At 43.0% G+C, this 26,209-nt stretch overlaps 1 protein-coding gene across 3 annotated transcripts in view; it reads right to left on the bottom strand.

Annotated features, from left to right (window-relative positions):
* vps39 (VPS39 subunit of HOPS complex) overlaps window positions 1-26,209 on the bottom strand; it is a 126,607-nt gene that overhangs the window by 71,978 nt on the left and 28,420 nt on the right. For 2 of the 3 annotated variants that reach the window (XM_070878748.1, XM_070878747.1), the window contains exons 2-8: window positions 24,634-24,699; window positions 23,984-24,048; window positions 21,469-21,511; window positions 11,201-11,307; window positions 7,389-7,487; window positions 5,467-5,559; window positions 3,224-3,407 (exon numbers count right to left, since the gene is read on the bottom strand). In XM_070878748.1, the coding sequence (XP_070734849.1) occupies window positions 3,224-3,407; window positions 5,467-5,559; window positions 7,389-7,487; window positions 11,201-11,307; window positions 21,469-21,511; window positions 23,984-24,048; window positions 24,634-24,699 (657 nt within the window). The remainder of the gene's footprint in view (window positions 1-3,223; window positions 3,408-5,466; window positions 5,560-7,388; window positions 7,488-11,200; window positions 11,308-21,468; window positions 21,512-23,983; window positions 24,049-24,633; window positions 24,700-26,209) is intronic. The other variant, XM_070878750.1, reaches the window with a different exon arrangement.

Consider the following 26,209-nt stretch of genomic DNA (forward strand, 5'->3'; position numbering starts at 1 on the left):
GGAGTGCAGCGAAGGTTCACCAGACTGATTCCAGGGATGGCTGGACTGTCATATGAGGAGCGACTGGACCAACTGGGCCTTTATTCACTGGAGTTTAGAAGGATGAGAGGGGATCTCATACAAACATACAAGATTCTGACAGGACTGGACAGGTTAGATGCGGGAAGAATGTTCCCGATGTTGGGGAAGTCCAGAACAAGGGGACATAGTCTTAGGATATGGGGTAGGCCATTTAAGACTGAGATGAGGAGAAACTTCTTCACTCAGAGTTGTTAAGCTGTGGAATTCCCTGCCGCAGAGTTGTTGATGCCAGTTCATTGGATACATTCAAGAGGGAGTTAGTTATGGCCCTTATGGTTAAGTGGATCAAGGCGTATGGAGAGAAAGCAGGAAAGGGATACTGAAGGAATGATCAGCCATGATCTTATTGAATGGCGGTGCAGGCTCGAAGGGCCGAATGGCCTACTCCTGCACCTATTTTCTACGTTTCTATGACAAGTAGCAGAATGGATAGCTGGCTGGAAGACAGAAAGCAGAGAGTAGGGGTAAAGGGTAGCTATTCAGAGTGGCAGAAAGTGGAAAATGCAGTCCCACAAGGATCAGTGCTGGGACCACTGTTGTTTCCAATTTAGATTATCGATTTAGATTATGGAGTCAATAAATTTGCAGATGACACCAAATGGGGGTTGGCAGGGAAGAGATGGTCAATACTGAGGAGGACTGCAACAAATACAAGGCAATATTAATAAACTTGGGTGCATAATTGGCAATGAATTTCAACGTAGACAAACGTGAGGTATTACATTTTGGTTAAGAAAAATAAGACGTCACATATTACTTGAAAAATGTGGCAAAGGAATCCGAGAGTACAAATACACAAATCGCTACAAGTAGCGGCACAGGCTAATAAGGCCATAAAAAAAGCAAACCAAGCACTAGGGTTTATTTCGAGGGATAGAATTGAAAAGTATTGAAGCTATGCTAAACATGTATCAAACCTTGGTTAGACCACACTTGGAGTACTGTGTTCAGTTCTGGTCACCATATTATTAAAAAGGATGTAGAGGCACTGAAGAGGTTGCAAATAAGATTTACGAGGATAGTACCAGAACTGCAAGGTTATATTCAACAGGAAAGGATGAACAGGCTGGGTCTCTCTTCTCTTGAAAAGAGAAGGCTGAGGGGTGACCTAATGGAGGTCTTTAAAATTATTAAAGGTTTTGATAGAGCAAACACAGAATGTGTTTTCACTTGTGGGGTAGAGTAAAACTAGAGGTGATCAATAGAAGATAATCAAGAAATCAAATAGGGAATTCAGAAGAAACTTCTTTACCCAGCAAGTAGCGAGAATGTAGAATTCGCTACCACAGGGAGTACACGAGGTGAATAGTATAGATGCATTTAAAGGGAAGCCAGATAAGCATATGAGGAAGAAGGGAATTGAGGGTATCGCTGATAGAGTTAGATGAAGAAGGATGGGAGGAGGCTGGAGTGCAGCAATAACGCCGGTATAGACTTGTTGCGCCGAATGGCCTGTTTCTGTGCTGTGTATTCTATGTAATTCTATATAATCACCAGGTCTATGTCAACATGACTCTGAAGCCAGGCACCAGGAAATGTGCAAGAGCATCTGGGGCCAAATCAAATAGCACATGGAACTGAAGGCAAACTATTAACATGGGTAAGGAATTGGTTAGGAGGTAGGAGAGAGTAAGGATAACAAGTATGTTCTCAAATAGGCAAGATGTGACTAGTGCTCTTCCCGCATGGATCTATACTAAGGTCTCAGCTTTTCATTACATTTATCAATGACAAGATGAAGGAATATAGAGCCGTAAATCCAAGTTTACTGATGACACAAAGTTAGGTGGCACAATAAATAGTGTAGATAGGAGCAGAAAATTGCAATGGGATATTGATAAGATTAAGCGAGTGGGCAAAACTGTGGCAGATTGAGTTCAATGTGGGGAAATGTGAAGTAAACAACCTTGGACCCAAGAAAGATAGATCAGAATAGTTTCTAGTTGCTGAGAAGCTAGGAACTATGGAGTAGCAGAGAGATTTAGGGGTTCAAATAAAAGCTAAAAGCTAATCATTAAAAGCTAGTGGACATGTACAAAAGACAATTAAAAAGGCTAATGGAATCTTGACCTTTATCTTACAGGGTCTGGAGTACAAAGGGGTGGAAGCTATGTTATAGCTATGTAGAGCTCTGGTTAATCCCCATTTGGAGTACTGCATTCAGATCTGGACACCACACCTGAAGGAGGAATATTGGCCTTGGAGGGGATTGTAGTGTAGATTCACCAGAATTATACCTGGACTAAAATGGTTAAATTATGAGGACAGGTTGCATAGACTAGGCTTGTATTCCCTTGAGTGTAGAGATTAAGAAGTAATCTAATTGAGGTGTTTATGATAATTAAAGGAATCGATAGGGTAGAGAGAGAAAAACTATTTCCTCCCATGGGGCATAACCTTAAAATTAGAGCCAAGCAGTTCAGAGGTGATTATAAAATCACAACGATACAGCACAGGAGGCCTGTGCAGGCTCTTAAACAGAGCTGTCCAATTAGTCCCGCTCGCCTGCTCCTTCCCCATAGCCCTGCAATATTTCCCTTTCAAGTATATATCAAATTCCCCTTTGAAAGTTATTGGGGCTAAAATTCCAGCCTCGTTGGGTTCGTAAGGAAAACCCGGCAAGGCTCCACAAAAGCCATTTTTTGGGGGAAAAAATGGCTTACCGATCTGTCAAGTTTTGGCTTGACAGATCCTCTGTATCCCTGCAGCCAGGACGGGGGTGAGATTGGGCCAATTGCCCAGCGAATGGCCTTAAAACTCTTGCACCAGGTAAAAGCAGGCGCATATAGCCTACTTTTACCAGCGAAAGAGTTTTAAAACATAAAAATAAAATTTAAATACACATTTTTATGTTTAAAAACCCTATCCACTAAGGTAAGTTTATTTTAAACCCTATTAAAACACTTAAAAAAAAAAAATCCAAAAAATACATAATTAACATCAATCAATTCGTATAAATCAATTATTATACCGTTTTCTCCATCTGGGCTTTATCCATCAGTCAACATCCTTACAGCTTTGTAACCCAAGAGTATGAAGTAATAACATACAAAGTACCCTGCAAATCATTTACAGGGATCCAATGGAAAAATCTATTAGAAAGAATCAAGAACTTTGAACAATCTATTTAAAGTTTACATACCCATAGCGAGCGGGATATCCGTCCAGTTCAGGGCACACTTCTGAGTGCAGACTCCATCCTTGTTCAGAACCACTGTTAAGTCATCTTGCCCGACTGCAACCTTTTGGTCCTCCAAGGGAGTCACGAGGGGCTCTAGTTGCTTTCCGGTTGGGAAAAGCTCCTTTATTGAGCCTTTGCCATCCAACTGATCAGTAAGAAGAAAAGGTTGTGTACAAGTTATTGATTCAAAATCAATTCAACCTACAACAATGCAATCTCAGCATGTAAAAAAAAAGAGTTTTACACACACTTGGATTTATTTAATAAACTACTGATCCATACCACTGTAGAGATTGGCAACAAATGTTTTTACAATCACGCTTTTCCATATGCCTTGTTCCCAATCATTGCCTGTGATTGTAAAAACATCTTTTCAATTAACGAGATTGCATTGATGTGGGGAAATAGCGATTAGGAATTCAGGCAATTCCCCACAGGGCACCGAGCCATCTTGACTGGAACAATCAAAAATGAAGATTGGAAATCTCACCAGCCTCTATCAGATAAATTTGTATCTAATGAATCAATTGTATTTTGTTTATAACAAATTCGAGACTAAAATCACACCTTTCATAATTCCCCCCCCCCCGCCCCCCCCAATCACACTCAAGTTGCTGCCTCTCACCAACTCTGTCAGCAGGTTTGAAATGACTTGACCACAACCTCCATTAAACCATTGCTGTTCTATCATCAGCCAGCAGATGTGTTCCTGGGTGGCCACACAATCCTACCCATCCTTTTTCCATCTCTCCCGCTTCATCATTCTATAATTTGCAGCATGCTAATGACAATACTTTTGAGAATGTATTTTATGAAGTAGATGACCTAGTAACTATATGGAGAATTTAAGTATTGCCCCAAGATGAGTGCGCACATGCTACACTCAGGCCCGTGCTAACAACCAAATACGAATCTACCTCCCTCCCACCCTTCCAGGAATCTGTAACTGCACATTAGAATGACAATATTCAACATTTTAAACTTGCAATGGGCTTGTGTATTTGGACATAAGCAGATGGCAAATGAGAACATAGAACTTTGCACCCCACTCTCGAGCAGAAAGAACTATCGTGGACTATTCATGGCAAGGAGGAATAGTTATGCCTGGATGAAATGATCTGTTCACTATGCTCCCTTCTGCTCAAGGGAATTTCATAAACCGAAAATAAACTTCATTTAGAGCTAGTTTTCATTCAGGGCAGCTCTGAACACACCTTCATTGCAGCACAAGCACATATCAGTCTGTCCATGGGTCCATGACGGATATTGAAAGTGCTGACACTGATGGTGGAGTGACTGGGTGGAGAATTCCATGCCCTCATGTTAAACCATTTTAGAAATGGAGATCAACAAAGAATGGAGCTGTGGTGGTGCCTTTTGGGAAATGTTGCATCATATTGTAGGTATTAATATAATTATGAGATGGGGAAGGGAGAACAAGTGATGTGCTTCATACTGGGAATCATTTTAAGCTACAGCAACGCTGTTGCATTTACCAATGTCTGTTGCATGCATCGGTGCTGTTTTGTTTATCCAGTGTTATGGTGCAAATTCAAATGTTGACATTTCTGGGTTTTTCCTGGTGTGCTCAGCTAAAACTTATTAGCAAAGAAGACAAAATAATCTCATTGGGGAATGTCCAGAGTCCAACTGATCAACTACACTTGCATTGTCACCAGAAGCAATAGATTGGTCAACCATCCAGCAAAGCTGATGACTATACTGAATTGGAGATGATTGAAGAATATCAGGAATGTTCAGGTAAGAAATGCAAGGAAGGCGAGATCATGTGCCCCAAGTTCTAGGCCTTAATCACATTTTGTTTGTTATAACATTGCTTCAACTTCAAACTGAGCCGTTACATGTTAGCATGTTTTAAATTGAACAAAGACTAATAAGGCACAGGTAAATTAGTGGCGAGTTTCCCCAATTTCTGTAATGCTCTGCCATCTTTGATTAGCAACTCCATGGTATTCATTCTTTTACCGTTGAATCTTAGAACATTGTAATTTTTTTTGTTAGGTCATAACTACAGCAAATAGTGGAATGCATGGATGGCCCTCATTGTCCATCCTGCCATCTGTTTCTGCAGTCCCACTGGGCTTTTTATTGCACGCCACAGGAAATTCACAATTTGTAGACATAGTTTTCTATTAAAATGAATTTTTACAAACTGCAGTCCTAAAAAGCTTCAACCTATATACCCGGATAAGATAGTAATCCCTCTTAAAGCCGACACAAATGGAGTTCTCACACCAAGCCATGGATTTGGGAACATCAGGAACACTGAAATCTGCCTGTAACAATAAAAGACAGATGTTAATTGATTTAGATTACTTACTGCAGATAGTCTTCCTCATTCATTGAATGTACTTCAGCTAATATAGTAACATATAGGGGCCATCATATTGTGGCTCAGCAGACTGGCTCTGAAGTCTAAAAACAACTACCACCCTACACACTCTCCCTTATGTACATTAATCATTTCTTTTGCCAAAAAAGTCATCCAACTGTCAAATTAATCTGCACTATCTGCCTTCGCTGCCTTGCTGAGGAGTCCGACTTATACACCTGTATGAACTGTACAGGCTAGGAAATAGGTCATCATATAAACAATGGACAGTACACCGGCATTGTAGGACTTTTACTCCATTTAGGAAACACAATCATATGGTCTCCCAACAAGCCAAAGAATTTAATTATATCCCTTTTCTGTTCAGCAGCACAAGGTCTAAACTATTATAATATGGAGTTTAAACTTTAAAGTCAGAGGTTTGAAGGAGAAAGCAGGGAGGTAATTGTGTGTGTAGGGGTTAAATTATGTGCAAAGAATGAGGAAGAGCACACTTATATTAGGCAACCTAACATCCTTCCTTATTCTTTCAGCCTTGCATATGAATGAATTATGCCAAAATTGTGCAGAAAATGGAGATGGGAAGCTCAAGTGCTTTAAGTCACCTTGGAGCACTGTGGTATCAAAGCACCTGAAGGTTTTGGGTAATCATATTCTGTTTCATAGAATCAGAACAGAAGGAGGCCATTCAGCCCATTGTGAATAGTAACTACAACAACTATTTTTATTTATATAGTGCCTTTAATGTAAAAAGTCTCCAGGCGCTTCACAGAAGTGTTATAAAACAAAATTTGACAGCCACGCAAGGAAAAATTAGGGCAGATGAGGTAGGTTTTAAGGAGCATCTTAGAGGTGGAGAGGTTTACGGAGGGAATTACAGAACTTAGGGCATAGGCAGCTGAAGGCACGGCCACCAACAGTTGAGCGATTAAAATCAGGGATGCTCAAGAGGCCAGAACTGAGGAGCGCAGATATCTTGGAGGGGATTGTGGGGCTGGAGGAGATTACAGAGATAGAAAGGTGCGAGGCCATGGAGAAATTTGAAAACAAGGATGAGAATTATAAAATCAAGGCATTGCTTCACTGAGAGCCAATGTAGAATAGCAAGCACTGGGGTGATGGGTGAACGGGACTTGGTGAAAGTTAGGACACGGGCAGCCGAGCTTTCGATGACCTCAAGTTTCCGTAGGGTAGAGTGTGAGAGGCCAGCCAGGAATGCATTGGAACAATCAAGTCGAGAGGTAACAAAGGCATGGATGAGAGTTTCAGCAGCAAATGAACTGAGGCGGATGTTACAGAGGTGGAAATAGGCTGTCTTAATTATGACACGTATATATAGTCAGAAGCTTATCTTAGGGTCAAATAAAACACTAAGGTTGTGAACAGTCTGGTTCAGCCTCAGACAGATTTTAGGGAAAGGATAGAGTTGGTGGCTAAGGAGCAAAGTTTGTGATGGGGAATGAAAATAATGGCTTCAGTCTTCCCAATATTTAATTGGAGGAGATTTCTGCTCATCCAGTACTGATGTCAGACAAGCTGTGACAATTTAGAAAGAGTGGGGTCAAGATAAGTAGGTGAGGTAGAGCCGGGTGCCGTCAGCGTACATGTGGAAACTGATGCTGTGTTTGTGAAGATGGAACAAAAGGCTAATTTTGTACTAAAACATTACTGCACTTCTATTTGTTCCTCAGGATGATAGATTCCAGATAAGCATCAGATAAACTGCTTTTTAGGTCATTTTTCTGGAGCTTTCCTCAATTGAGGATGCCTCACCTGTGTTTCATGGAACTCCCGGTCCTGCCAGTAGTAGAGCTGTAGTTTCTTCTTCACAGCTACACACATATTGAGAATCAGATCATCACCGTCAGATCGCTGAAAACACAGTATACATGTTACCAATTGATCCCAAGATGCAAATAATTGGTCGGATTTCCGATTTTGGATCAAAACTTCTGCAGAGTATATATAACTTTCACACATGCTAATATGTAACATTCATACCTTAGTGTACCATGTAACATAAATCTAAGAGTTAAAAATCCAGTTCATAAATTGACCCTCTATTCACTAGCAATTTTACTTTCACTATTGTAGATATATGGCTGCATACGATCATCACTGAAACCAGATCTTCCTCAACTACAACAAATTTTCAAGTCCAAGCATCAAACTTTATTTCAGGGGTCCTCCAATGGCTCAGCTAGTTAAGGCAATGAATGACTGAGCTACACAGCCCAGCCAGAAGAAAGGTCCCAGGATTCTACTGGATTTGCTGATCTCAGGCAAGATAGTGGCAAGATGATTAGCCTCTGTATTCAAGTTAGAGAAAGGGAAAATAGGTAATGGCTCCTGCTTTTGATACATAAATATACACATGCATATCTGTGTGTATCAGGTAATAACAGAACCAGGCTCAGATGCGCTGCCTGCCATCATCTAGGCTCAAGCAAAAACAGCTCATGGGTGAATTACTACAGGTGTCTGGCAACCATAGAAACATACCCCATCAAGGAGTCAATGTCTCCAGAAGAGAAGGGGGCAGCCAATCAAGCTCTAAATACTATTAAAGTCCTTCTGTCCGTCGTCCTCAGAATATTGCCGATTATGAAATGCCACATGCATTTATACACTAAGCCACATAACAGCAATTAGAAATTTGCCAACAATCAGTTTTGTAGATGAAGGACATAGCTCTTGGCTTATTAGTTAAAAAAATTATCAAGGTAAAAGATGAATGAAAACTTAGTTAAGAAAGCAGAAGCAGCAGTACAGCTCACTGGGTTCCCCACAAACCAGATTTGCAATCTCACCCACCTCAACATAGGGAGTAATTTCTCTTCCCTTCCTGGGGGAAGCGAAGCAGAAATGCCAAGGGAAGGCAGAAAGACAAAGCTAAAATAAAAATGAGAGGGGTGGCAAGGGAGAAAATATAAAATAAAGGGTTTAATGAGGCAATACAGGTTATTACCTAGCATACAAACACATTTTGAAGTCGTCATTCTGCAGAACTTCATTTTTGAAATGCGCTAAAGTATACTGGGACCACTTCCTTAAAACTGATTGTGCACGGTAAATTAGCGATTCAAATCCATGCATAACATTAAACTCTGCGCCTCTATTCCAGAATACAATGGTAGGTAAAGGCACTGCCCAGTGTAGCACTAAGCCATGCTGACCTGAAGGTCCCAAGTTTGGTCCATGCTCAGCTGAGTGTTACAATTGCATTCAGTGCCCCTGGATTAAAAAAGGAAGGGAAAAGTATCTGGTGACTTCTGTTGGAAAGTGCATATAGAAACAGAAATATAGAAAATAGGTGTAGGAGTAGGCCATTCGGCCCGTCGAGCCTGCACCACCATTCGATAAGATCATGGCTGATCATTCCCTCAGTATCCCTTTCCTGCTTTCTCTCCATACCCCTTGATCCCCTTAGCCGTAAGGGCCATATCTAACTCCCTCTTGAATATATCCAATGAACTGGCATCAACACTCTGCGGCTGGGAATTCCACAGGTTAACAACTCTCTGAAGAAGTTTCTCCTCATCTCAGTCCTAAATGGCCTATCCCTTATCCTAAGACTGTGTCCCCTGGTTCTGGACTTCCCCATCATCGGGAACAATCTTCCCGCATCTAACCTGTCCCGTCCCGTCAGAATCTTGTATGTTTCTATGAGATCCCCTCTCATCCTTCTAAACTCCAATGTATAAAGGCCCAGTTGATCCAGTCTCTCCTCATATGTCAGTCCAGCCATCCTGGGAATCAGTCTGATGAACCTTTGCTGCACTCCCTCAATAGCAAGAACATCCTTCCTCAGATTAGGAGACCAATATTCCAGGTGAGGCCTCACCAAGGCCATGTACAACTGCAGTAAGACCTCAAATCCCCTAGCTATGAAGGCCAACATACCATTTGCCTTCTTTACCGCCTGCTGTACCTGTATGCCAAATTTCAATGACTGATGAACCATGACACCCAGGTCTCATTGCACCGCCCCTTTTCCTAATCTGCCACCATTCAGATAATATTCTGTCTTCACGTTTTTGCCCCCCAAGTGGATAACCTCACATTTATCCACATTATACTGCATCTGCCATGCATTTGCCCACTCACCTAACCTGTCTAAGTCACCCTGCAGCCTCAGCGTCCCCTTCACAGCTCACACCACCATGCAGTTTAGTGTCACCTGCTAACTTGGAGATATTACACTCAATTCCTTCATCCAAATCATTGATGTATATTGTAAAGAGCTGGGGTCCCAGCACTGAGCCCTGCAGCACTCCACTAGTCACTGCCTGCCATTCTGAAAAGGACCCGTTTATCCCGACTCTCTGCTTCCTGTCTGCCAACCAGTTCTCTATCCATGTCAGTATATTACCCCCAATATTATGTGCTTTGATTTTGCACACCAATCTCTTGTGGGACCTTGTCAAAAGCCTTCTGAAAGTCCAAATACACCAGATCCACTGGTTCTCCCTTGTCCACTCTAACTAGTTACATATTAAAAAAATTCCAGAAGATTTGTCAAGCATGATTTCCCCTTCATAAATCCATGCTGACTTGGACCGATCCTGTCACCGCTTTCCAAATGTGCTGCTATTTCATCCTTAATGATTGATTCCAACATTTTCCCCACCACTGATGTCAGGCTAACCGGTCTATAATTACCCGCTTTCTCTCTCCCTCCCTTTTTAAAAAGTGGTGTTACATTAGCTACCCTCCAATCCATAGGAACTGATCCCAAATCGATAGACTGTTGGAAAATGATCACCAATGCATCCACTATTTCTAGGGCCACTTCCTTAAGTACTCTGGGATACAGACTATCGGGCCCTGGCGATTTATTGGCCTTCAATCCCATCAATTTTCCCAACACAATGTCCCGTCTAATATGGATATCCTTCAGTTCCTCCTTCTCACTAGACCCTCGGTCCCCTAGTACATCCAGAAGGTTATTTGTGTCTTCCTTCGTGAAGACAGAACCAAAGTATTTGTTCAATTGGTCTGCCATTTCTTTGTTCCTCATTATAAATTCACCTGAATCCGACTGCAAGGGACCTACGTTTGTCTTCACTAATCTTTTTTTCTTCACATATCTATAGAAGCTTTTGCAGTCAGTTTTTAACGTTCCCGGCAAGCTTTTTCTCATACTCTATTTTCCCCCTCTTAATTAAACTATATGTGGGTGTAAACTGGCAGTTGCCATCTATTAACTCACTTCACCTCCAAGCCATCACTGTCCAGACCACTTGAACAAGGTACTGGAGAAATGTCTGCATGTGTGTAGGTGTACGCTAGCAAAAAACAGCAACTTCAGCAGAGGAGGGCAGAATGCTTTGGAAGGGGGGTGGTGGCCAGGGGTGGTGTGGTAAAGAGTTTGTTTTTTCCAAAAAAATCTGTTCGTCTGCTTATGGGAAGACCATTGCCAGCAGTGAACACAGTCTCATTTTCTCATATTCTCTCTCTAATTATTAGTGGCGCCCAATTCAAAAAAGTATGTTGTGCACAGCATCACCATTATCTTCAGATTTGTTATTGGGGAAACTTCCCGTAGTCATGCAGAGCATAAGGAAAACTGCAGTTTTGCACACCTTGCCTCTTACCTTCAAGTCACATGAGAATAGACTGGCGCCTTTGGCCTTTGTAACCATCGTAATTTGTTGGAATGTGAGTAAGTCATGAACATAAATATTACTTTCTGTAGGGAGAGAAAATATTTGAATGCAATTAGAAACCACCTACCACCACTCACATACCAGTGTTGTCACTGGTGTTGGTCTCCTGCTGCCTCTATTTTGTAGGAAAACCTCACTTTCTCCAGTATGATTTAATGTGTTACTTTTGTGAGATACTATTTTACCTAGTGTTAGAGCTCAAAATGCTCCCTCCCATTTTGAATGTCAAAAATCTAAAAGTGCACTGCTGGATGATTTTCACTGCTTAAATGAACACAATGGCCCCAAGTTTCCACACGCGGCAAAACAGGCGCCCCTCCAAGCTGAAAAAACACGCTATTCTCGAGCGCTTTGCAGCTCGATGTCTGCTTGGCGCGGCGCCCAGGGGGCGGAGCCTACTACTCGCGTCGATTTTGTAAGTAGGAGGGGGCGGGTACAATTGAAATGAGTTTTTTCGTGCCGGCAACCCTGCGCGTGTGCGTTGGAGCGTTCGCGCATGCGCAGTCTGAAGGAAACATTGGCACTCAGCCATTTTAAAAAGTGCTGCAGAAAAAGTGAAAATTTGTTTATTGAACCCCTGCAAAGGCTTGTATTTGAATTTCTGTGTGTGAGGGTGAGGGAGTGCATTCTGTAATTAAAGATAGACTGTGATAAACGGGACACATGCACTTGTTTGAGACTATTCAAATTCTTTGTAGCTGTTCAATTTTTAAAATTTTTTAATAAAACCACATTGCCCTTCCATGATCAGCACTGAGGTTTCTTGCAGCTTTCTCCCTCTGCCGTCCGTCGGGCCCGACGGCAAACGGCTGCCTCAAGTAATGAGGCTTCCTGCAGCCTTCTCCCTGCCTCCCCCTGCCGTCGGTCGGTCCCGACGGCAAACCGCTGCCTGAAAGGCCTGCCTGAAGCACTTTCACACAGGTAGGAACATGGTTTATTTAATCTTTTCTTTGCTTATAAATTTTTTATTCAGGTTGGATTTATTTGTATAATATTTGTATAAGTACAGCTAAGGATTTATTGTAGAATTTAATGACTTCCCTTCTCCCCCCCCCCCCACCTTGTTCCCGACGCCTAATTTGTAACCTGTGCCTGATTTTTTAATGTGTAGACAAGGTTTTTTCAAGCCTACAAAAATCTTCACTTGCTCGATTCTAAGTTAGTTTGGAGTGCGTTTTCACTGTGGAAACTTTCAAATCAGACGTCAGTGGCCGGACACGCCCCCTTTTGAAAAAAAAATTCTGTTCAAAAGTGAAACTGTTCTACCTGACTAGAACTGCAGAAAACTTAAATGTGGAGAATTCCGATTTCTAAGATACTCCGTTCTCCACCAGTTGCTCCTAAAAATCAGGAACAAATCATGTGGAAACTTGGGGCCAATGAAACTAACACACATCATTATGCACACCAAAATCCTACAGGGTTATTAAACGTACACTTGTGCATACACTTCAAACTCACTGCACCATCTCCTACTCTAACTCATTCTTCCCCAGGACCTCAAAAATCCTCTTGCAAAAAACAATTAAAACAAAGTCTGGTATTATTCAGTCACTACTTTCTGATTTATCTTGTCGTCAATATTTGTGGTGTCCTCCAATATAACTGTCACTTTATATTAGTTTCTCAACGTTACAAACTGTTGTACAAACAATGCTTAATTTCACCGACACTGGAAAACATTGTATTGGGTCTCTCACAGAAAACATTTTTTCCCCATAGAATTCTGATTTATTAACAAGAAAATTATATTATACCTATACTGAGAAACACATGAATTTGCAAATAGGTCAGAATGCCTAATCATGAAATGCTCAACAAAAGGAAGCCACATTCATTTAGCTGTGTCCTGGCATACATATATACATGTCATCGTCATAGGCAGTCCCTCAGAATCGAGGAGGACTTGCTTCCACTCCCAAAGTGAGTTCTTTGATGGCTGAACAGTCCGATACGAGAACAACAGACCCTGTTACAGGCGGAACAGACATTCGTCGAGGGGAGGGGTCGGTGTGCTGGTTTGCCCCACGCTCCTTCCACTGCCTGCGCTTGGCCTCTCCATGCTCTTTGCGCCGAGACTTGAAGAGTTCAACGCCCTCCCGGATGGACTTTCTCCACCTCGGGCGGTCTGCAGCCAGAGTCTCCCAGGTGTCAGTGGTGATGTCGCACTTTACCAGCGAGGCTTTGAGGGTGTCCCTATAACGTTTCCGCTGTCCTCCTTTGGCTCGTTTACCATGAAGGAGCTCCGCATAAAGCATTTGCTTAGGGAGTCTCGTATCTGGCATGCGTACAATGCCACAACTTTTCATATACATGTGCGCACGTGCACACACACACCCAACTTACAATAAGGACGGGTTAAAATACCATCACAGAACTGCTCCTATCCCAAATTGTTTGGAGGGGAAAAGGGAAACATGCTAGTCATAGATGTGTACTGAATTTTGTTTTAAGCCCAGTAATAGGTGACACTGATACTATAACAGTACAGTATAATTGAGACAAGCACATTTCCTGTCAGCAGATTTGAATTGGTCACAATGTGGTCTGTTTGCAGCAATTCCTCAAACCATTGTCACATGATCATAGGAAGCCAGAGATGATTAAATCAAGCCTGTTAGATATTTGTACATGGAAAAATTGTTAGATGCTGGGCAGATGAATGATTATTTTTGTTACATAAAACAAGCATTTGAAGCATGTTACAATATAATCAGACTTAAGGGAACAGAGAAGACATCACATGGCTCAGCTGGTAAAAGCAGTGTGTAACAGAAGTATACAGAGCAAAAGGTCCCAAGCTCGATTTCTAGTTTGGGCAAAATAAGTCACGATTTCCTGCTCCTGATCACAAGTCAATGACCGTGGCTGGAAATGTGCACGTGTGGACACTTGGAGAGGACAGGGTCAGGGTCAGGTATTATGCAGCCTGAACCCCACCAGTCATATAGCTTGCCAACACTTCTAACTTGGGAATGGTAGAATAGTGGCTATGGACTAGTAATCCAGAGGCCTGGATAAATGATCTGAAGATGTGAGATCAAATCCCACCACAGCAGCTGGGAAATTTAAATTCAGTTAACTAAATAAATCTGGAATAATGATGACTCATGAAACTATCGGATTGCCATAAAAACCCATCTGGTTCCCTAATGTCCTTCAGTGAAGGAAATCTGCCGTCCTTACCTGGTCCGGCCTATATCTGACTCCAGACCCACAGCAATGTGGCTGACCCGTAACTGCCCTCTGAAATGGTCAAGCAAGCCACTCAGTTGTACACAATCGCTACGAAAAACATCAATAAGAATAAAACCGATGCACCACCCGGTATCGACCTCAGCACCAGCTTCGGACACGGCACACCCAGTCCAGTCAACCCTCCTCACCAACATCTGGGGACGTGCCAAAATTGGGAGAGTTGTCGCATAAACCAGTCAAGCAACAGCCCGACAGTCATTCTCACAGAATCATACTTTCCAGCCAATGTCCCAGATTCCTCCATCACCATCCCTGGATATGTCCTGTCCCACTGGCAGGACAGACCCACCAGAGGTGGCGTCACAGTGGTATACAGTCGGGAGGGCGTGGCCCTGGGAATCCTCAACATTAACTCTGGACCCCATGAAATCTCATGGCTTCAGATCAAGCATGGGCAAGGAAACCTCCTGCTGATTACCATCTACCGCCCTCCCTCAGCTGATGTATCAGTACTCCTCCATGTTGAATACCACTTGGAAGAAGCACTGAGGGTAGCAAGGGCACAGAATTGTGCTCTGGGTAAGGAATTCAATGTCCATCACAAAGAGTGGCTCAGTAGCACCACTACTGACCGAGTTGGCTGAGTCCTGAAGGACATAACTGCCAGACGACTTCTTTCGTATAGTAGTAGCAAAGTAAATCAAATGTCAGTATCTATGTTGGATATCTAGGCCAAAGCTTCCAGTGTAATGGCGTGGATATCTTGTAGTTTGCCTGCAAATTTCCTGAGGGCTGTGCTCAATGATGTGCTCCAGAATCTGATTAGGAGCTCCAGAGTCACATAGTAGGGATGCTTTAATCTTCTATCTACAGAGAAGGTGACAGAATCTACCATGACCAGTTCTGAGGCGATTGATCTGCTGTTTGCGAGGAAGGTTTGATCCTTCACGTTGTACTATGGGGTGCTCTATAAAAAATCCATTCCGCATGTCACAGTTCTCCCAAGCATTTTGACATCAGTCATCAAGGCTGAGGGGAGATTGCTGAAGGGCTCTGGCGACAGTCAAGATTTGAGATGGGTTGGTGGTAGGCTGTTCAAGTCGGCCTGGATCAGCAGGTCTTTGCTGGTGTAGCGGTTGTATCCTCTGGAGACTGTATATTCGTGGCATAGATGTAGTGGTGCGATGTTTGCAAGCACGGGCAGCCATGGTGTTGGTGTCGATAAAAGCATACTGGTGTTAATTCTCATAGAATTCAGCTGGACATCAGCTGCTAGACTAGGACTGCAGCAGGTGGGGAGAGAACTAATGAGGGAAAAACCTACTTGACCGTGTTCTCACCTATCTACTAATCACAGATGCATCTGTCCATGACAGCATTGGTAGCTGTGACCACCACACAGTCCTTGAGACTAAAATCCGTCTTCACGATGAGGACAACCTCCATCGTGTTGTGTGGCACAACCTCCGTGCTAAATGGGATAGATTCAGAACAGATCTACAGCTCAAAACCGAGCATCCATTAGGTGCTGTGGGTCATCATCAGCAGCAGAATTGTATCCCACCACAATCTGTAATCTCATGGCCTGGCATATCCCTCACTCTACCAGTACCATCAAGCCAGGGGACCACCTTGGTTCAATGAGGAGTGTAGAAGAGCATGCCAGGAGCAGCACCAGGCATACCTAAAAATAAGTTACCAACCTGGGGAAGCTACAACACAGGACTACATGCATGCTAAGCAGTGGAAGCAGCGTGCTTGAAACAGAGCTAAACGATCCCTCAGTCAACGGATCAGTTAAGCTCTGCAGTTCTGCCACATCCAGTTGTGAACGGTGGTGGACAATTAAACAACTACCGGGAAGAGGCTCCATGTACATACATCTCCATCCGCAATGATGGCAGAGCCCAGCGCATGAGTGCAAAAGACGAAGCGTTTGCAACCATGTTAAGCCAGAATTGCCAAGTGGATGCTCTATATCGGCCACCTCCCGAGGTCCACAGCACCACAAAAAGCAAGTCATCAGCCAAATCAATTCACTTCACATGATATCAAGAAACAGCTGAGTTTACTAGAGACAGCAAAGGTATGGGTCCCAACAACATTCTGGCTATCATGCTGAAGACATGTGCTCCAGAATTATCCGCGCCTCTAACCAAGCTGTTCCAGTACAGCTACAACACTGGCATCGACCCGACAATGTGGGAAACTGCCCAGGTATGACCTGTTCAAAAAAAGCAGGACAAATCCAATCAAGCCAATTACCACGCCATCAGTCTAATCTCCATCAGCAGCAAAGTGATGGAAGGTGTCGTCAACAGTGCTATCAAGCAGCACTTACTTACCATTAACCTGCTCACCAATGCTCAGTTTGGGTTTCGCTTGGACCACATTACAGCCATGGTCCAAACATGGACAAAAGAGCTGAATTCCAGAGGTGAGGAGAGAGTGACTGCCCTTGACATCGAGGCAGCATTTAGCCAAGTGTGCCATCAAGGAGTCCAAGTAAAATTGAAGTCAATGGGAAAAAGGGGGAAAACTCTCCACTGGTTGGAGTCATACCTAGCACAAAGGAAGATGGTTGTAGTTGATGGAGGTCAATCATCTTAGCCACAGGACATCGCTGCAGGAGTTCCTCAGGGCAGTGACCTAGGCCCAACCATCTTCAGCTGCTTCATCAATGGGTCAGAAGTGGGGACGCTCGCTGATGATTGCAGTGTTCAGTTCCATTCGTAACTGCTCAGATAATGAAGCAGTCCATGCCCAAATGCAGCAAGACCTGGTTGACATTCAGGCTTGGGCTGATAAGCGCCAAGTAACATTCGTGCCACACAAGTGCCAGGCAATAACCATCTCCAACAAGCAAGAGTCCAACCACCGTCCCATGACATTCAACAACATTACCATTGCCGAATCCCCCACCAGCAACATCCTGGGGGGGGTCACCATTGACCAGAAGCTTAACTGGACCAGCCACACAAATACTGTGGTTACAAGAGCAGGTCAGAGGCTGGGTACTCTGCGACAAGTGTCTCATCTCCTGACTCCCCAAAAGCCTTTCCTCCACCTACAAGGCACAAGTCAGCAGTGTGATGGAATACTCTCCACTTGCCTGGATGAGTGCAGCTCCAACACAAGAGCAACATCATCCACAACAAAGCAATCCACTGGATTGGCACCCCATCTACCACCTTAAACATTCATTTCCTGCACCACCGGCGCACCAGAGCTGCAGTGCGTACCATTTACAAAATGCACTGCAGCAACTCACCAAGGCTTCTTCGGCAGCACTTCCCAAACCCGCAACCTCTATCACCTAGAAGGACAAGGGCAGCAGGCACATGGGAACTGACTTGGAAATATATCACCGTTCCTTCATCGGTGGCTCAAAATCCTGGAACTTACTCCCTATCAGGACTGTGGGAGCACCTTCACCACAAGGACTGTAGCAGTTCAAGAAGGTGGCTCATCACCACCTTCTCAAGGGCAATTAGGATGGGCAAAAAATGCTGGCCTTACCAATGATGCCCACATCCCAGGAACAAATTTTAAAATAAAACAGTCAGTCCCCATGGTATTCTACCATACCCCAGCAAGAGTCAACGCTTCCAGGAGAGGAAGAGAGAAAAAAAATTGTTAAACTCATGATTACCTTCAATCACAGTCCAGGGTTTATTATTTTCAATAACGTGCAAGGTTAAGAATTTCACCACTTTTAATATTGTGACAGCCAAGACACCTCAGATCGAGCTGGAGTGTATCAGGGCAGATCCCCAAAAACTAGAGGGATAAACTATGAGGTGGGATAAGGTAGGACTCTAGTTGTGCAATAGACATCCGAGAGAGGACCTTATTGAGGTATAAACTATGCATAACAGGATAGAGAAGATAAACAGAAGTTGCAACACGGAAATAGGCCATTTGGCCAACCAGTCCATTTCGGTGTTTACCCTCATGAGAAAATAACCCTAATCATGTTTACCCACCCTATTCCCATATCTCCATCAATCTATCCAATGCAATCTTGAATGTTGCCGTAGTTTCTGCCTCAAACCACTGGGAGTGAATCCCACAGCCACACAACTCTCGGAGTGAAGAGGTTTCTCTCACATTTAATCTTCTACAGTAGCTATGGTTTCTTGTTTTTGACCCCTGGGAACAGTCTGCTTCTATCTACTCTGACCTATCCTTTCCTAAGTTTAAACACTTCTTTCATATCACCCTGGTAAACCAAGAACAGTAGTGTCACAGCTCCGTCGCCACAATTTGTCACAAAGAACACAAGGACACAGGATAAGCGGGCACAGGTTAAAGCTGGAGTACGTTGCCAGGAACAAGTGACTGAAGCTAGAACACTAGAGCTGCTTAAGAAACAGCTGGATGCTTTATTGGAAAAAAAGTAAGCTTAGCATTCTAAAAAAAAAACAAATGGGCCGTTTGATTTGGCTGGAAATTATGCTAGTATATATGTGACAGAGAATAACTTTATGCATTGTATACTAAACTGGTGAACTTGGTATATACGGGAAAAGTCATGATCATTTGATATTAATTCCCAATTTTTGGTTATTGAACTTTTTGATATACATTAATGACTTGGGTATATACAGGGCATAATTTCAAAATTTACAAATGACACAGAAGTCGGAAATGTAGTAGGTAGTGAGGAGAATAGTGGCAGACTTGGAGGACATAGACAGACTGGTGAAATGGGAAGACACATGGCAGTTGTCTTCAATTTAATGTAGAAATATGAAGTGATCCATTTTGGAAGAGGAAATATAAACTAAAAGAGGTGCAGGAACAGAGACCTGGGGAGTTACGTACACAAATCTTTGAAGAAGACAGGACAAATTGAGAAGGCGGTTAAAAAAGCATAAGGGATCCTTGGCTTCATAAATAGGGATCGAGTACAAAAGCAAGAAAGTTATGCTAAACTTTTATAAATCACTGGTTAAGCCTCAGCAGGAATATTGTGCCCAATTTTGGGCACCGTACTTTAGGAAGGATGTCAAGCTTTGGAGAGCAAAGGAGATTTACTAGAATGTTACCAGGGATGAGGAACTTCAATTATACAGAGAGACTAGAAAAGCTGGTATTGTTCTCCTCAGAGCAGAGAAGGTTAAGGGAGATATAGTAGATGTTCAAAGTTATGAGGGATTTTGATGGAGTAGATAGGGAGAAGCTGTTTCCATTGGCAGGAGGATCAGTAACCAGAGGAGACAGATATAAAGGTAGTTGGCAAAAGAAGCAGAGGGCAGATCTGGAGTTTTTTTTTTTAAACACAACGAGTTATGATCTGGAATGCACTGCCTGGTGGTGGAAGCAGATTCAATAGTAACTTTCAAAAATGGAATTGGATCTCTATTTAAAAAGTAAACATTTGCAGGTCTATGGGGGGAAAGCAGGGCAGTGGGACTAGCCACATAGCTCTTTCAGAGAGCCGGCACAAGCACGATGGCTGAATGGCCTCATTCTGTGAAGTATAATTCTAACTTGTTCTCACTTAGGGCTTTTCAGCTTTGTACAGCATATTTAACAGAACCAGAGCACAGTGTGTACAGATCGTTGTTTTTTTTTTAATTTTCACTGATGAGAAGCAACAGAGGTAAGAACTGTGAGGGCAATGCGCCTGGCTCCATGAAATTTTATACATTGAACTTGACACATGGAGCAGCACATGATACTTGAATGGAATACAGAAATTAATATTCCATGAATAGCGCATAATTAGGTTTCAAGCCACTAGCAATGTAAAATGCACTAACCATGACATCGCACTTGCTTGGTGCACAGAACATTCGGGAATTTTACAGCACAATATGGTACTCACCAACTTTGCACAAATATTCTAAAAGGCTCAAGATAGCTCACTTGGTAAAAGCAGTGCGTAATCTACAAGGTAACAAATAACAACTTGTATTTATACAGCGCCTTTAATGTAGTGAAACGTCCCAAGGCGCTTCACAGGAGTATTATGAGATAAAAGGTTTGACACCGAGCCACATAAGTAGAAAGTAATGCAGGTGAGGTCACAGAGATATGTTTTAAGCAGCATCTTGAAGGAAGGAAGAGAGGTAGAGAGGCGGAGAGGTTTAGGCAGGGGGTTCCAGAGCTTAGGGCCCAGGCAATAGAAGGCACGGCCACCAATGGTTGAGCGATTATAATCAGGGATGTTCAAGAGCGCAGAATTAGAGGAGCACAGACATCTCGGGGAGGTTGTGGGGCTGGAGGAGATTACAGAGATAGGGAGGGGTGAGGCCATGGAGGGATTTGAAAATGAGAATTTTGAAATTGAGGCATCGCTTAATTGGGAGCCAATGCAGTGCATTCCAGATCATAACTCGCTTGTAAAAAAAAAATCTCCACAACTGCCCTCTGCTTCTTTTGACAACCACCTTATATCGGTCTCCTCTGGTTACTGATCCTCCTGCCAGTGGAAACAGCTTCTGTCTATTACTCCATCAAAATCCCTCATAAGTTTGAACACCTCTCCTAAATCTCCCTTAAGCTTCTCTGCTCTAAGGAGCTAACCAACAAAGTACAACAGAACCAAAACAAGTTCAAATCTTACTTACCACCATGTATATAATTATATTAGATGCATATAACTACTCCATTGCTGTATCCAATGTACACACACCCCCCATTTTTATCTTGTTGATAACCAACACTTGCTATATCAGCACCTTCAGTGCATGCTGGTGCTTCAGCACTGCACTCCGGCTGCGTTGCAGTTTGGTGCAAAGAGAATTTTGGCAAAATAGTTATGACAACGGAATGGCCAAATTTTATGGAAAACCTGATTAAGTCCATCAAACAATGATGCTATGGACTGTTAAACACACATGCCTCCTCTCATATGAGGGGACCACCCACCCAACTTTTCTTTAGTACTATAATTAACTTGCACTATAAGAAGCTACATTCTGTAAAATTACTGTTCTGGAGTAGAAAACTTACTGTGGCAATTTGCTTTCACTTACCCAAGAGAGAGATCAGTATTTTAAACTGGGATACCACATACAGCTAGAAGACAAAAAAAATCAAAGAACACACTTCAGAATGGAGTTATTGAATTAAATCACACATCTTAAATCATTAGGACTGTACTTAACTACTCACATTCAGGATTCCAGTCAATTGCAGCAAAGAGGCATGTGCATTGTAGCATGAAAAAGGAAATAGTTGAGGAAAGTAGGCAAGCAAATGGATGGAAAGGACTCACATAGGAAGCACTGCTGCAATCAGCAAGCAACATGGAGCAAAACTGCATCAAAATTAAGGAGGAACTTTCCCCAACAGCAAGTCACTTAAATATCAAAAGAATTGGGCATTCAGACGGGGACAGGTCCTTATACAACTAATGCAGTAATTATACCCTTGTGTACAATATGAGACAGAGAAACACAGACTGGGTGTGCAATTACACTGTTAGTGAGATAAGTCAGCTTAGTATTCGTGGTACGGAATGAGGGCAGCATATGTCTCGAGAGGAACAGCAGTACCACCTCAGTAAGGACAATCCAAAAAAATGTAGCCCTTTCATGTTCTAAACTGAAGTGACTGGTTCCTCCAATATGGAAATTATAATCTGATTTCAGAGAATTACAGAACAGCTTTACATGAAGTTAGCTGTGCAGACTGGAGCCATGAGGCTCTGTTCAGAGTGTTACCTCAATCACCTTACTGTAAACTTACTGAGACACAAGACTTAATTCTCTTGCACTCTCCAGTCTCAAAAGTGTCTCAATACAAGGCTCTGTTGACAGAAGGTATACAACAACCACATGGCCATCAGCTCAGTTCCAATGTCACAAAAAAAATCAATCAAATCTCCCTCTTACCAGTGAGGAGCTCCAGTAGTGAAAGGTATACAAATAAATGAAACTCATTTACTGGGAAACAACATCAACAACGTGCATTTATATAATGCCTTTAACATAGTGAAACATTTAAGGCGCTTCACAGGAGTGTAATCAGACAAAAATTGACAGAACCAAAGAAGGATATATAGGACAGAGGTAGATATTAAGCAGTGTCTTAAAGGAGAGAGGTGGCGAGTGAAGAGGCTTGGGGAGAGAATTCCAGAACTTAGGGCCTAGATGGCTGAAGGTACGAGCGCTAATGGTGGGGCAAAGGAAGTGGAGGATGCACACGAGGCCAGAGTTGGAGGAACGCAGAATTCTCGAAGGGTTGTAGGCAATTTTTCCTCTCATTTTTATACATGCGAGGTCCCTTTAAATTTGCTGTGCAGTATCTTTTACAGTGGCGAGCTGCCTGTGCAAGACCTCCCTATCGATGCGGGACTGCGCATCTTATGGGTAACATTGGTTGTAGGGCTGGAGAGATAGGGAGGGCGAGGCCATGGAGGAATTTGAACACAATGATAAGAATTTTAAAGTTGGATCGGCAGAAGGAATTGTCAGGAAGCTCCAGGCCTCAAACTCAACATTTGATTCCTGTCCCTCCTGCATGATTGCTCAGCTGAAGAGACAGGCAAGTGTCCACCTCTGAATCCTCTACTTGTCAGCAGGTGCACTGGTTGTTCTTTTGAGAGAATACAGCACGCTTTAGAAAGATCCAGGACATGCAATAGGGGAAATCACAAGCACAAAGCACACTTTAATCAGTGACATGCAGCATATTGGCATGTCAACATGTCACAATTGGCATGTGCCCCTTATCACTCAATTATTAAACTGAATAAAAGGAAACTACATGTATACATTATCAAAAAAAAAATCACAAGTAGGATCTCTTGATAACTCAGTGGGTTTGTCCAAAGTGGCTGAGCCATACAGGTCAGGAAGGTCCTAGGTGTGATCCTTCATCTGTGCTAACTTAGCTGGTCTTAGGTGGGGCAGGGGTCGACAAGTGACTTTTGTGTCCTGAACTTGGAAAATAACAAAATCAACCAGGGTTGCTGCTCCTAATTACCATCAGCTGGAAGAAAATATGTGCATACTGAGCGAAGACAGTATCAGCCTTGGCTGTGGTGTGCCTCTCCCACCCGCCCCCCGCCCCACCCCCAAGTCAAATAGCTCACCATCATGGGTCACACATGGAATAATTGCCACGAGTGAAGGCACCTAATGCTAACGCAACCATGCTGCAGCAGGGAATCAGGATCTATCGGAACAAAAACTATCAGAAAATTTGGCGAGGAAAAATACCTAAGCAGGAAGCAACTTCAGGCAGCATTTAATTGCTATCTCCACAGTCTACACTTAATGTAAAGTCGCTTAATTCAAATTATCTGGTATTCTTTCAATTATCTTTGTATCTCGTGACAAGAATTCCAGATGACGCCAGTGGTAAATGGCGTCAGTCACTGTCTTCAGGAGAAAAGGGCAGAGAATTGGAGAGGAAAGAGTGGGCTGGCCTAATTGATGGATAGCAATGGGGAACTTTCAATCACTGCAACATCTTGCAATCTCTACAGGCACCATCAACTCCTGGACAACACTGCAGGAGTGAAACAAGGGATGCAGCACATACCTGTTGAATTTTTTTTGAAAAGTTTTTGTTGGACTTTTCTAGCAAGACTTCAAACCTGTTGCTACCTGTTTAAAGAAAGGAAAACAAAGATTTCACCAGCAAGTCAGTTTTCACAACATGCAAATACTCCAACAATAATTTCCTTGCTCCCAAGTTGTAACTATCCTATTTGAGGCCTAACTGCAATTCCTTCCCTTCCCCGTTGACCAGGTCCTGGTCAATGAATGGGCAGGTTGGGTATTTCTGGATCAGCTTTAGTGGGTGGCAGGAGATGGCAGTGAAGATCAATCCAACCTTCTGTGGCACCACTCTAATCTCCTGCTCTGTTGGCATTAATAGTTTGGAAACAATGACTGATAAGTCACAGCCACAAACAGGCTTTGCAGCACTCACTGGTGCAGTTTGTCTGTATTCCAGTCTATCCCCTTTAACTGATGCTTTCCTTGTATTTGTAGATTACAAATCAGGAACAGAAATGCCTTATGCAAAGGAATGATCTGGGTGGGAGAATTTGAGATAATACAACAGGTTTGCAAACATCTGGTAATTATCAGTCCCTCACTTAGCAATAGTCAGGAGCGAATCCTACACCATGACCTAACTGAAAATATTCTAATGTACAAATTTGAGGCGGAAAATGGTCTACTTGCCTAATTCCTTCTTGATCCTGTAAAGGAGGAGATGCCCTGGCTTGGTGCCAACAAGAAGCCAATCTTCTGAGGGTTAAAAAAAGAGACACATTACAGAGAGACCATGCTGAATATCTGGTTTGTAGAATAATATATAACAATTTGTTATCCTTTGTTTTATTTTAATGCTGTGTTCACCAAGTTGAGTAATCTTTAAAAGAGTATGGAGAGTACGAAAGACGACAGGGAAAGACCGATTGCTGTCTTTACACAGATCCCTATACGCGATAAAGCACTTGGGTGCCAACAAAAGCAGATTCCTCCAAACGGCGCAGACATCAACCAAAGCAAAACAGGCTGAAAGCTGCCATAGATCTAGGGGCACAAACGCTGGCGAGCAGCTCTTGGGGCCCAGTGACATTGTTGCCGCCCCCTCCCAACACCACCCGCCCCGAGTTGCTGCTCATCTTTTTGATGTGGACTTGGAGGCCGGAGGAAATTCTTTTTATACTTGAAATTGGTGAATGATTTCCCCATGTTGAAAGGAACCGCTTCACAGCCACCATGCCTGAAAATGGGGTCGGGATCAGGAGAAGCCGCGGGTTCCCATAGGGACGGAACGACACGTATGGACGGCACTACAGAGCAGGCGAGAGCACTGCCGGGTCAGAGAGGTGGTGAGTGCTCGACCGGGTGTCAGGTGAAAGGATTTAGTGTTTATTTCAACCAGGGTATTTGCTCCAGACAAAATCCAAAATTGGAAGGACAGAAGCTATCATTTTAATACTGTCTGTTTTGAAATACAAGTGAACATAGAACATAAAAAATAAGTGTATAAAAAAGATCTGTCAATAGGGATGTTATCCAGCCCTTTAATTATTTATAGATATCTATAAGAACATAAGAAATAGGAGGAGTAGGCATTTGGCTCCTCGGGCCTGCTCCACCATTTAATAAGATCATGGCTGATCTAACCTTGGCCTCAACTCCACTTCCCCGCCCGCTCCCCATAACCCTTGACTCCCTTATCATTCAAAAATCTGTATCTCCACCTTAAATATATTCAATGACCCAACCTCCACAGTTCCCGAGATAGAGAATTCCACAGATTCACGATCCTCAGAAGAAATTCCTGCTCATTTCCGTTTTAAATGGGCGACCCCTTATTCTGTAACTATGCCCCCAAGATTCTAGATTCACTCATGAGGGGAAACATCCTCTTTGCATCTACCCTGTCAAGCCCCCTCAGAATCTTATACGTTTCAGTAAGATCACCTCTCATTCTTCTAAACTCCAATGTGTATAGGCCCAACCTTTCTTCATAAGACAACCCCTTCATCTCAGGAATCAACCTGGTGAACCTTCTCTGAACTGCCTCCAATCCTTAAATAAGGAAACCAAAACTGTGCGCAGTACTCCAGGTGTGGCCTCACCAACACCCTGTACAGACTTCCCTATTTTTATACTCCATCCCCCTTGCAATAAAGGCCAACATTCCATTTGCCTTCCTAATCACTTACTGTACCTGCATGCTAACTTTTTGTGTTTCATGTACAAGGACCCCCAGATCCCTCTGTACCTCAACATATTGTAATCT

The sequence above is a fragment of the Pristiophorus japonicus genome, chromosome 4 (genome assembly GCF_044704955.1).
Source record: "Pristiophorus japonicus isolate sPriJap1 chromosome 4, sPriJap1.hap1, whole genome shotgun sequence".
Taxonomy (NCBI): Eukaryota; Metazoa; Chordata; class Chondrichthyes; family Pristiophoridae; genus Pristiophorus; species Pristiophorus japonicus.